This window comes from Notothenia coriiceps, unplaced genomic scaffold (assembly GCF_000735185.1).
Source record: "Notothenia coriiceps isolate Sejong01 unplaced genomic scaffold, NC01 NC01_scaffold00009013, whole genome shotgun sequence".
Lineage (NCBI taxonomy): Eukaryota > Metazoa > Chordata > Actinopteri > Perciformes > Nototheniidae > Notothenia > Notothenia coriiceps.
In genome coordinates this window covers 45309-57731 of record NW_011341714.1, presented here as the reverse complement: position 1 = coordinate 57731, position 12423 = coordinate 45309, and the positions used below count along the sequence as shown (strand labels likewise).

The 12423-nt window shown below is 39.2% G+C and overlaps 1 protein-coding gene across 1 annotated transcript in view; it reads right to left on the bottom strand.

Moving 5' to 3' along the window:
• Positions 1-712: 712 nt before the first annotated feature.
• LOC104945038 (mesothelin-like protein) overlaps positions 713-12423 on the bottom strand; it is a 33289-nt gene continuing 21578 nt past the window's right edge. The window contains exons 8-15 of the mRNA XM_010770666.1: positions 4627-4782; positions 4375-4508; positions 3649-3782; positions 3465-3559; positions 2482-2683; positions 2283-2321; positions 1496-1549; positions 713-1329 (exon numbers count right to left, since the gene is read on the bottom strand). Of these exons, the coding sequence (XP_010768968.1) occupies positions 1232-1329; positions 1496-1549; positions 2283-2321; positions 2482-2683; positions 3465-3559; positions 3649-3782; positions 4375-4508; positions 4627-4782 (912 nt within the window). The 3' untranslated portion in view covers positions 713-1231. The remainder of the gene's footprint in view (positions 1330-1495; positions 1550-2282; positions 2322-2481; positions 2684-3464; positions 3560-3648; positions 3783-4374; positions 4509-4626; positions 4783-12423) is intronic.

Genomic DNA, 12423 nt, shown 5'->3' with positions numbered 1-12423 from the left:
GAACAATGAGGCAATGGAGGCAGTTTGTTCCATATGCAGCAGGGGGAGGTAGAGCGCTGCTGTCAATCAATCAATATCAGTCATACATAAACATTTAAACTTGGATTATTCAGAAATACAAAACAATCTCTTCTCAAGTGTGAGAGAGAAACTCCCTCTGCAGGGAACTTTGGGATTTTAGCCTTAGCAGACCATTTACATACACATACAACTTTATAACACATTACAGGAAAGTAACTCATTAGTGAGTATTTTTACAGATCATTATTGCCGTGTGGACGGGCCGAGGACTAGAAGTACGCAATGAAACCTATTAAAACTCATTTACTTATGCCACGGCCATTACATCATAAAATCTTGCACTCATTCATTATACTTTCCAAATACTATACTATCACTCTTTGCATTTCAGGATTGCTGAGCCCCTCTACCATGTAATGCTATTTACACAAGTGAAGGACAGAATACAAGAAACAATAATTTATATACTTCAAAAATTCATAACCAACAGTGTTGAATGATATGTTGTTGCAGCCAGTTGTAGACGATTGTAATGAGTCACTGCCCCTCAGTGGTGACAGTGGGGAACTACAACACAACATAATTCAGAGGAAATATGCACTGTTTATTGTCATTATTATTTTATTACTAATACAAAAAAACAATGTATGTAACTGTAAGAGAATACATTTACTTTATTTTGTATCCTGATTACGTTATCTGGTTACATGTTATCCGTTACTCCCCAAGCCTGGCTAGGGCCATGCGTTTGGATAGTGATGGTGTTATGTAAAACTGATAAATATCCAAGAGACACAAACACAATCATCAGGTATTTGTTAGTTAGCATTTATTAATTTGAGGAGTAGCATTGCAGTTACAATAATAGACAATAAAGTGCACTTTATGATATGTATTTTTCATTCACTTAAGCTTTTAATAATTATACAAAATAAAGGCTATTATTAGCAGTGCTAACCTTTACAAATTCCAGTAAGTTGAGTATATAGTGACCCATCACCTTAGAACACATTATATAAATGTTATATTTCTGCAATTTTAAACATTAAGAGTGAGCAGTAGAATTACCAATTTTTTTCCCAGGGTGATAAATAACTAACATATTATAACAAATCTCACTCTAAAGAAGTGAGCATTACTGAAAAATGTATTAAATAGTTACTGATTATTGAAGAGTATGATAAGTAAGTTTCACATCTATTTATGATGGTTATTGTAGTAGTTGCAGCAGCACAGCTGTCAGCAGAGCAGCCAGGAACATGGATGTTGGGTGTTTTGCAAGCTGTGCTCCCCCACTTGTGGCGTTAACTAGAAATCAAAGCAACAAACATACATTATAGGAGTAATGACATAAATCACAGAGGCGTAATTGTATTCTCAACACTATTGGTCATTGATCAGATTGTTAAAAAGCAATGATTAAGCTCTTAAAAAACGGCATGATGTAAATAAGAAACCAATCATAGATGCTAACCTTGTGCGGTTGTTGTTGTTGTCACTCTCGGGGCCGTGGATGTAATTGGTTTAGCTGTGGAGGAGATTTGAGCTAGTTAGACAATGCATTGTCAAATCAGTCACCCAGTGGTGTTACTTCCTTTGCTAGAAATCCATTTAGTTGCATAATACGAAACAGATGTGAATTAAAAATGGGGCCATTAAAGAGGACTTATTATGCTCATTTTCAGGTTCATATCAGTATGTAGTGTCTCTACTGTGACATGTCTCCATGCTTTAATGTTCAAAAAGCTCTTTCTTTTTCTCATACTGCCTGTGCTGCAGTACCTATTTTCACCCCCTGTCTGAAACCAGAGCTCAGTCTGCTCTGATTGGTTAGCCGGCCAGCAGTTTTGTGAGTTTCTCCAGAATAAGTATAAATTGTGAGTTCAAACTGTTGCCTAAGTAACATTACAGTAGTAAATATTATCTGAAAAATGTATTAAAGCATCACAAATAATAGTACTCATTATGCACAATGGCTCTCTTAAAAGTGTTTTAGAATATTATCTTATCCTGTTTTTATCACTCACAAATACATAGGATATATTAAATCTTCAAGATTGTCAATGACAAGCTCAAATGAATGTAGCGCAGTAAAAAGAACAATGTTTCCTCTGAGATGTTGTGTGAGTAGAAGTATAAAGTAGCAAGACATGGAAATACTCAACAACCAGTACTCCATAATTATATCTAAGCTTAGTTCTTGAGTAAATCTACTCAGTTACTTTTCACCACTGCTCAAAACACACAGAAGCTATGCTCACCTGGTGTGGTTTTCACCGTCTTGGCCGTTGTTGCTTTTCCTATAGATGAGATTTGATCTAGTTAGACAGTGCGTTGTAGAATCATTCAAAGTCACCCACTAGTATAACTTTGTCATCTATAAATCCATTTTATGATAATGCAAGTATTACTGGGAATACTTGCTTAAGTGTTGTCATAACAAACACAAAGTGTGTTTACCTTTTGTTGTTTTTACGGTAGCTGGGTTTGGTGGTGCCGTGGTCGGGGTGGCTCTGCTGGTGGTTAGGCCCACACCCAGGGTGTCCAGCTCTGTCTGGGTCAACAAGTTTCTCCAGGTCTCAACCGTGGTAGCATTCTCAAACACCTTCAGATCTGGTAGATTGGCTCCCAATAGGGCTTTCACGTCCGCCGCAGTCAATTTCTGCTCATTTCACACAAAACAATTGGACAGAAGTATTAACACATAGGCAACGATTGAAATATCATAGAAATAAGTTGCTTAAATACTTTTTACAAGTGAAAGTTTTGGTAAATTACATTTTTTAAATCTATGATGGATTTGGACATTTTAGTTTTTTAAATTGCAGCTGCAAAAAATCGAACATTTCACAACTTTTTTGTGCTCTGTGGGGACATACAGTATGCCTTGTTAAAAACAGAAAGGAGGAGAGATTGCAGATCACACCTTGCAGCCTGGTTTAATTTTAATGACTTTAAACCGAATCAAAGATTTGTAAATTGCACGTTACCTCTTACCTGAGATAATTTTTACAAAAAAGTCAAAAAAATTGATAAAGCTATAAATTACAAGCACCATTTTCTATCTCCCATTAAAGGTACTTCTCAGTAAAACCGTGTATGTCCTGCATTTGGGTCCATCCTTCTTAACTAAGAACTGGGTGTCTGTCGCGACGTTCCCAAAGCCCATGGTACGCACACTGTTTTGATTGCCAAAACTCCAATTAAAGCTTATCCCCATTGTTGCCGCAAAGAAAACGAAACAGATATCTTAAAGATTGTATATTCAAGCTAAGCTAACTAAGCTAACCCTGCGGGCTGGAATCATTTTTGGGTTATTCTAACCATTAACCCTCCTAAATGTATTACATTGTTAGCTTCAGTTAAGTAGTGTTATATTCAATATTTCCTATTATTTAATGGATGTCCTAAACCCGCTCTCTTGTCAACTCTAATACCCTTACAGAGATCACGTTGGGGTCCAGACTCCGGAAAGTTTTCAAGTCCATGTGGATGTTCTGTTTTGACAATTCTACTACATCTGTCAGAGGTGCCCCGCCTATCAAGGTAGAAAAGAAATACAGGAAATTAGAAGGAGTTTTACTGGACAAAGAAACAGCCAGAAATACATATAACATGTACTCTTACCTAGATAGGGCCTAATTAAGTTGTAGTAAGTAGTGGGATTGGAACTCTGTGAGACGAAGGAGATTTTACTGATCTCATACAGGACTTTCTTTTGCTCCGTTGAACATGACGCCAAATTCAAAGGTTTGGCATTTCTGGGGAAAAAATAACAAAATGTTAAGTCTGCATCATCACCAAGTGACAACCTCTGGGTCTGAAAAGTGAAGCCAATGCAAAGTACTCTAAGAAGAAGACCTAGTAAACATTATCCTGATGAGTTTATAGTCTCAGTTGTTGATACTTTCAAGCCTTCTACTATATAGCTTCATGATAATTTTGCAAATAATTATCAGATTTAGAGTTAATAGGACAATAAAGCAGCATAAGCTTTAGTGCGTACAATGCTATCTCGCAAAGACAGATGTTGTTTGGCTTCACTATAAGAAACTCAAAGGAGATGGCTGTTAATTTTCCCAGGTAAAATCATTTGGTTTTAAGAATGTTCTCCCCCTAAGCTTAAGCAAGCATCTTAATCAACAGGTATTAATAATGTAAGATGTACATTGCTAATCAAGTTAACTAGCTATACAGTATGTAGCTGTTAACTTTAGGGAACCTATTCTGCCTCAGCTCCAGCCTCTCGCCCAAATATTTCAATTTCTGGCAACAACAAAAAAAAGCTCCGTCCAAAATTCCAAACTCAAGGTGGAATGTCTATGTATCCTTACCCTACATACAACAACCCACCTGATGCTGTCTGGCTTGATTTTCTCCAGCGCGCTGATGTCTAATGAGCACAGGTTGGAGTCAATGCTGTTCAGCTCAGTGGCGCCAAGGGAGTTTCCAGGAGTTTCCAGATACTTGGTGATGATTGCTTTGCTCTAAACAACATTGAAGAAATCACCACATATGAAAAAAAGGATACAGGCAAGAGTATATTTCACGATTCATGATGTTTTTTATTGATTGTGTGGATTTGATAATCCCTCTATTTTCTACCTTTGCTGCCTCCCAGGACCCATCTTCAGTTTTCATGAGTGCCGCCAGGGTGTCAACTTTGGTGATGGTCCACTTGGAGATGTCATTCAGTGTTGCCACACGAGACACTGAACCAAGCACCTGAACTTGCTCTTCAGGAACACCCAATGGGTAAGCCTGACAATGTGGAATATGGTAAATGTTATATAAATGAATTTATGTTAAAAACGATATTTTCCCATTACACTTGACATGGCGACTGCTGTTCGTATAAAAAAAAGTTAACTTATGCCCCTTTCACACCAACGCGGTCCCCGTTCTAGTTCCGTGCTAGAGCTTTTCTGGTTCGCAACCGGTTTTTCTTTTCAGCCCCCGTTTTGTTCACACCGCCCAGAGCCCGACTGGTGCTGACACTGCTGCATCATGACGTCACCGTTTACGTCGCTGATTTTCTCCCCAACGGCTACTCCAAGCCTAGCCCAGGAAGTGCGCCGGACTCTGAGGAAAATATTCGTTGAGGCAAAACGGCAGTACTACACTTCCGTATGGATTGTGGGCCCCGGAAACACTTTTTCCCATTGACTTACATTGGGAAAGAGACGTCTGTAAATTGTTGGATAATTTTTTTTAAACTAAATAAACTACCCAGTATGAACATTTGTATAGCCCTTATTAAAAACATTCGGTCCTCAAGTTGTAAAATGTGCTAATAATGTTATTCTGAGAGTTGTTTTCCTCTGCATTATGAACGCGCATCTGAGAGTGGGAGCTCGGGGGCGGGGCTTAAGGGGCAACTCAACTGCGCATGCTCTATGAGGGCACATACGGGTACTTCTGCTCTGACAGGCAGGCATGACGGGTAATCTGTGACGTTTCATTCTCTCAAAAGTTGGGCCATTTTGTCCTCATGCGCCAATGAGCAGCTCTCAAAGGAAAGAACGAGACCCCGCCTCCCAAGCTGTATCCAGTTCTTATTATACATCCAGGTTTACACATGTGAGTTCATGCAAGCCCCCAGGAAGTGCGCCGGCCCAGAAAGACTTTTTCCCATTGACTAACATGGGGAAAGAAACGTCTGTAAATCAGCGGATAATTATTTTTTAAACTAAATAAACTGCCCAGTATGAACACTTTTATAGCCCTTATTAGAATCATGAAGTCCTTAAAGTTGTAAAATGCACTAAAAAACGAATCTAGATGTATTTTCGCTCTCCATTCATTCTAGTGAGCCGAGAGTGGGCGCTCGGGGGACGGGGCTTAAGGGGTGCATGCTCTGTGACTGCTCATACGGGTTCTTCTGCTCTGAAAAGTTGGGCCATTTTGCCTTCACGCACCAATGGGCAGCTCTCATAGGAAAGAACGAGACCCCGCCTCCGATGCTGCGGCTGTATCCAGTTCTTATTATAGAGAGGCGAAGTCCCTCCTCTTCCGGTGGACCTCCATGGGACCTTATTTAAAAAAAAATTATGTATTGAAGTCAATGGCGAGAGAAAGATTATCTTTCAAACCCGTTTGAATTGTGCCACGAATTACACATGATGTTTGTCAATTCAAAAGATAATTTTGTCAAGTAAAAAAAAAAGAAAAGTGCCATAAAAATGTGAAGTCTCGCACAACAACATACGTCACCAAGATGGCCGTCACAGATTGCCAAAAAAGGGATTGACTACCCTCACTATCACCACAATGAAACACGTCCAGAAGAATGTCATGCAAAGCAGGCTGCCTGCCTTCCTTTGATTCTCACTGAACTGCCTGGTCTTTTTAATGTTCAATGTCAACCATTTGTGCAGATAGCATGAAGTAGAAAAGATCGCCGACGCTAATGTAGCGTTAGCATTTCTCCACCGGGGGCATCCGGGCTTAAACGGTGTATTATAGAATGATCACACCGGTGTGACAGTAATCTTCAAAGGCTTCACGAAATATGACTACTACTCTTATTGTTTAACATGTTGGGTTACTTAATGTTACTTCATGTTAAGGCTAATAAAAATGATACGGCTAACTAAGGCTGTAATGCTAACTAACGTGCTCGCTACTAGCTATGTAGCTAACTTTATCCAGCCACTCCAGGTCCTTTTATCAGACGGGAAGCGAAAGAACGAGCAAGACCCATTGATAGTATGATTACAACCTGGTACTAAGCACACAGGCATCTTGTTAAAGTTATCTTATCTTAGCTATCGCTTATATTTGTGGAGGAAAACAATTATGACATCAGTTATGACATCACTTACGCGACTCTGGGATCTTTCTAGTTGCATATTTTTCACAGTCTTATATTTCAACAGTTTTATGACAAACTGTGACTTTTTTGACATGGAAATTATTTTTTTAAGATTGAGATAATATGTGTAATTCATGGCACAATTCAAACGGGATCGAAAGATACGTTTTCTCTCCCCATTAACTTCAAAACATAATTCTTCCTAAATAAGGTCCAATGGGTCGGAAGTAGATGGGCGGGACTTCGCCTCTGTATACATCCATGCGTTCATGTCAGGACATTATTGCGGTCGCATCGTCATATGCATATTATCACAGAGTTGCCAACTCTCAAGCATCTGGCGTGTGATACACGCTTTCACTCAAAATCTCACGCTCTCACGCTGCCCAAACTATTTTCACGCCAAAAACAAGATGAACCGGCGATCGTTTTTGGTTGGTTATTTACAATGTTGAGTTGACAGCTGCTTAAGCTGTCGATCCGCTCACTCCCCGCCCCTACCACTCTTAACAATGTTAACAGACAGCAGAGCAGTGGGAGAAGGTTGGTCAATCCCCGACCCGTATTGCGCATGCGCAGATCTAAGATCCAGTAGAAATTATAAAAAAGTAAAAGTCTGCTGCTTATTGTTCGACTAGGCCAACATAGAGTCAAAGAGTATATGAGAGTGAGAGTGTGTTAATTAATATATTTGGCAGTTTGGAGTAAGTCTGTAGATTTGTTTGTGTGTGTGTGTGTGCGTTTCATGTATAGGCCTCTCACGATAACTAATTTTGTTGGATACATTTTTTTTTTTTTTTTGTGATAATATAAAATAATAATTCAAGTAAATCCTTTCAAACTGCTAGTCACATCCTCATGTAAATGGCAATTTATCGGGTTCATTTTTATCTATCGTACAATAAGTCATTTAATTGTTTATCGCGACAGGCCTATGCACACAATAAAACAGTGGAAACACGTTTGACTTTCATTAGTGAATGAAACTTTGTGCCCTTTATAGTCTGTGTCCAATATTGTGTATTTGTATATATTGTATATCCTATATGCTAAGGTCCCGCTACTGACACGATAGCAGTCATTTAGTGTGCATATGTGTAATTAAACCCATGATATCAAAATCTCACTCCACCCAGGTACCCAAAGTTGGCAACCCTGTTATCATCGTCACAGAGAATGCGTTTGTGAAAAATGTAAGCTGCAGATCTTTAATGTTAGGAATGTTATAAGAAGTATGCATAATGTCCTGCTAAGTCAGTGTGTTAATAAGTCTATTCATGTCCCGTTTTTGCACTATTTTGTTGAGAAATGAAGCTAATGCTAGTTAGTTAGCTAAGTTAAGCTATTCAGTGATACAGTGTGTGGATGAGATGCTAACTTAGCCTTTATTAGCTATGTATGTGTTTGCAATGAGTTTGCAATGTGTCTGATATGTTTTAGCAACAATTAGTGTTGCTGTTGCTTATTATTAATAACCAGAGTCTGGTTAGTTATTGTAATCATTGTAATATGAGCCTTATTTCTATTTCTGTGTTATTTTGCAGAAACCATTCTCTACTCTACATTCCATCATTATTATTCACTACATTATCTTCATCCTCATCATCCGCATTTGACATCCTGTATGTGATTCTACATCAGAGATTATGTGTTCTGTATTGATGACCAGCACCAAGCTAATATAAAGTCCAAAGAATGTACTTCCTGTCTCCGTGTCAACTCTCTAACCGGAGTGCTGTTTTGGATAAAGCGGCTCCAGCACAAACATCACAACACACACAAGATTCCCCAATAATGACATTTAAGTCAAATTATGTTCTGCAAACAGAAATGTTTTAGCTGATACAAACACTTGCATGCAGTCAAATTATTTTGCTTTGATAGTAAATCTTATAATATCTAATTAGATAGAAGTGCATTTGCTTGAGTGGCTCTATAATTGTTATGACCTATGATTTGAATTGTCATGTTCAAATGTCCCACCACATCCATCTCTTTCCTATTTTTCCAACTGTTTTCTCTCATCCTCCTCTCTCTTCTACTCCTTGTATCGCCCCAAATCATCATTAATGCATACAATTATTTTGTGGTGAAGTGTATGTTTTCCGTACACCAGCAGAAATAGAGTAGAGCAAGAAAACTTGGTCTGTGCATTAAATCATCGTAAAATATTATAAATCATTCCTGATGTACTTGCGTTGAGAAGCCTTTTATGGTTGCCTGTTAAAAATTCTTGACTATAAGCTCTGACACGATAAAGATGAGTTGCCAATCCTCCGGAAATACTGGTATGTATGCATAAAAGGCAAGGAATAAAGAACAGAATAGATAGAAATATCAATTTACACACACACTTCCAACAACATTACACACAAACACACAAGCAGACCCATTTAAATTTACAGCAGGGTACTTTGGTTGTGACGCTGTGCCTTCCTGTCACTTTTTGGATGTCCCAATGCCCCGCTGGACCAAACACTGTTTGTTTGCTCTGTCACATAATTTAGCTTGCTGATGTGACGGTACTATTGGATAATCACACACGCACATACACACACCAATAGCCACGGGTGGGAAGACACTCATAAAAGCGAAGTGCCAGGCTCAACGCTAAAGCCAGTGAGAGCAATGAGAATTTCAATTTGCATAATTAAACCAGGGTGAATGCATGTCCACACACACTCACAAACACAAGCTACAAAGAATGCACGCAGAGGCATTAGTCTACACTCACTCATACACACACACAGTCACACACACTAGCGTAAATGCAAGCCCATGCACAGATAATACTTCTGGTTATGTATGAACAAGCACTCATACACTCCTCTGCTTGCCAAGTGATAAGTGTGTGTGTGTGTGTGTGTGTGTGTGTGTGTGTGTGTGTGTGTGTGTGTGTGTGTGTGTGTGTGTGTGTGTTGTGTGTGTGTGTGTGTGTGTGTGTGTGTGTGTGTGTGTGTGTGTGTTAATGAATATGTTAACTAATGTGTGTACAATTTTGAATTCAGCTGTAAGTGCTTGTGACCGAAATGCATTGTTGCAGATTCCGTTTCCACATACTAGTATTTTCATTTTGTCTTACTTTATCCTACTTCAACAGATTTCAGAGGGAAATATAAATATTACCTTTTAATATATATATTTTTTTTCTTTCTGAACTCTTAAACAAAATGATTGTCTAAATTCTGCCCTTCTCACATTTGAGTTATAATTTCAGGTGTATGATGAGTTGTTAACAGCTCCGCTAACGATACATTTTCGCTCCAATCCTCTGACATGATCCAATTCAGTTTCATTTTGTTTGTCAGATTCAGTTTCATTTTGAAAGCAAAACTAATTGTTTGTACTTTTACCTGCAGCATTAATCAATCAATCAATGGAATGTTTATCCAATATATGATGATGATGATGTGCCAGTATTAACCTATTAATGCCCTGTATTATAATTTCAGTCACAGTAAAACAATTATCCCGTACCTAACCTTTTGAATCAAGTAGCCTACATGTTGCCGATATTATTTGTAAAGTTACATTTTAGATGCAGGACTTTTACTTTAAATGGAGTATTTTCAGATTGTGTCACTGGTACTTTCACACAAGTCGTGCTTTTTCTTCCACCCCTGGTTTCTGTGTGTGTTTGTCAATGAGATGTTCTTCAGGCCTGTTGATTATACGCGCTGTGTCTGGGAGAGCTCTTTGCCTCTCCTCCTCTCCTCCCCTACCTCCTCCCTCGCCTATATTAGCTCCATAAATCCTGTTCTAGGCGGATTGTTATGGTCATTGTGTGTGCTGTGAGCGATGGTTATTATCTGCCCGCTCCGCTCACACTGCTTTATGTGTCTTGTCTGCTCTCTCCCTCCCGTCCCCCTTCTCTCTCTCTCTTATTCACACTATATCTCGCTCGCTCTTACTGCGTCTCCTCCACACTGTGTTATTCAGCATCCTTAACCTCTCTCTCTCTCCCTTACTTTCTCTTATTACTCTACAGTGCTTATTTTTTCTTGCTTTTTACCTTCTGTCTTCTTTTCCCTGTTATCTCTATTTGGCTCTCCAGACTCCACTGATACATAAACATTGTAATCTGTAAAGCTGCTTAGAAACCTGCACTTGGCAAGTTATTGATGTAGAAATATACCCATCAATCAGTTTACATTACAAACTTAGGATACCACAACACGTTTATCATCACCCAAGTTTGTGACACCACAGATTTGTCCTTTTTGCCTTAATGAAGTATATCCTTTCCACACACAAGAAGTTTGGATAAAACCTTGAGAGTAAAAACTGCTCTTAAGCCCCACGGACCCGGTTCCGCGTCATTTGCAGGAAACAACGTCTAAGGAACCTTAATATTTAATAAACTATGAATATTTTTCTATCCATATAACGGGAAAAAACTAATTTAACTGATCTTTTTCATTTTTTCTTTAAAAAAAAACACACACATAGCCCAGAGCGAAAAATGCTAACCTATTACTGCACCGAAAATCACTCCTAGCTCCCTTATTACTTATCCTAGCTGCACATCCAACACATCGTTTATGATCGTAAAGACACAGAATCTAACGGTGCCCACCTCAACACTGAAAGATACAAACTTGCGACGTTATCAACAAAGACGTACATCAGGGCTGCCAACATTTGAGTTCAGCTTGGAGTGAGATTTTTTTATAACCATAAATTAATACCAATTATGTAGTAGCAATAAAGCAAAATTACGGTAACTCTGGCAAAACTGGTCGTTTTGGTCATTCGTAAACGCAACATCCTGACGCGTGTACAAAACTACATGCGTCCCGACGGTTGTGAGTGCGTAACCTCGCACTCGTACTCGCACTCAGCGTAATTGGATACGATGCGTGAGTGCGGTGGAACGGAAAAGAGCTGCGAATTCAAAAGCAGGTTTTATTACCATATATTTAATTTTATTTCACTCCTTGCGTTTGGCCGGCCAGAGCTTACCCTGCAGAAGACCCGAAGTCATTCAACCTTGCAAACCCTCCTAAAGACCTAAAGGCCTAGTTAGATAAGTTGTGCAATAAGTCTGGTTTCTGCAGACATGGCACCGACTCCAACTTTTGCTTGATGTTAGTTAACAACTAGTTTTTTCGTTAGCCGGCAGGAGGCTCGACCTGGAATAACCACGAGATAGCGTCGCCTCTTCTTGCTCAAAAAGAGGTCTTGGCAGACGGTTTCCGTGAGGCTTTTCTATAGAAGTATATATTAGTATAAGTTACGTGAAAAATCGTCGCATAAGTAGGTTGGGGACGTGTAGTATCAAAGACAACCATATGATGTCGTTCTCTCAAAACTTCTATACGCAAACGATCCCCCCTAGTAACGTACTGGGGGTCCTTGGGGGAACTCCACTCCGGCGGTATGGGGGGGCGGGGGGTGTGAACATTAGCGTGAAATGGAGACGAATCGGGATAAACGTAAAGCAATACGACACGCGAATAATACTCTGGAAGTAACATTCTCAGCGCCATTGCACACATAACCACGCACAAAATACCCGCGGGCCTGTAATACCCTTTGGATCAAACATGACAAGTTATGACACATGTGACTGTGTACTGCAAAGGAAA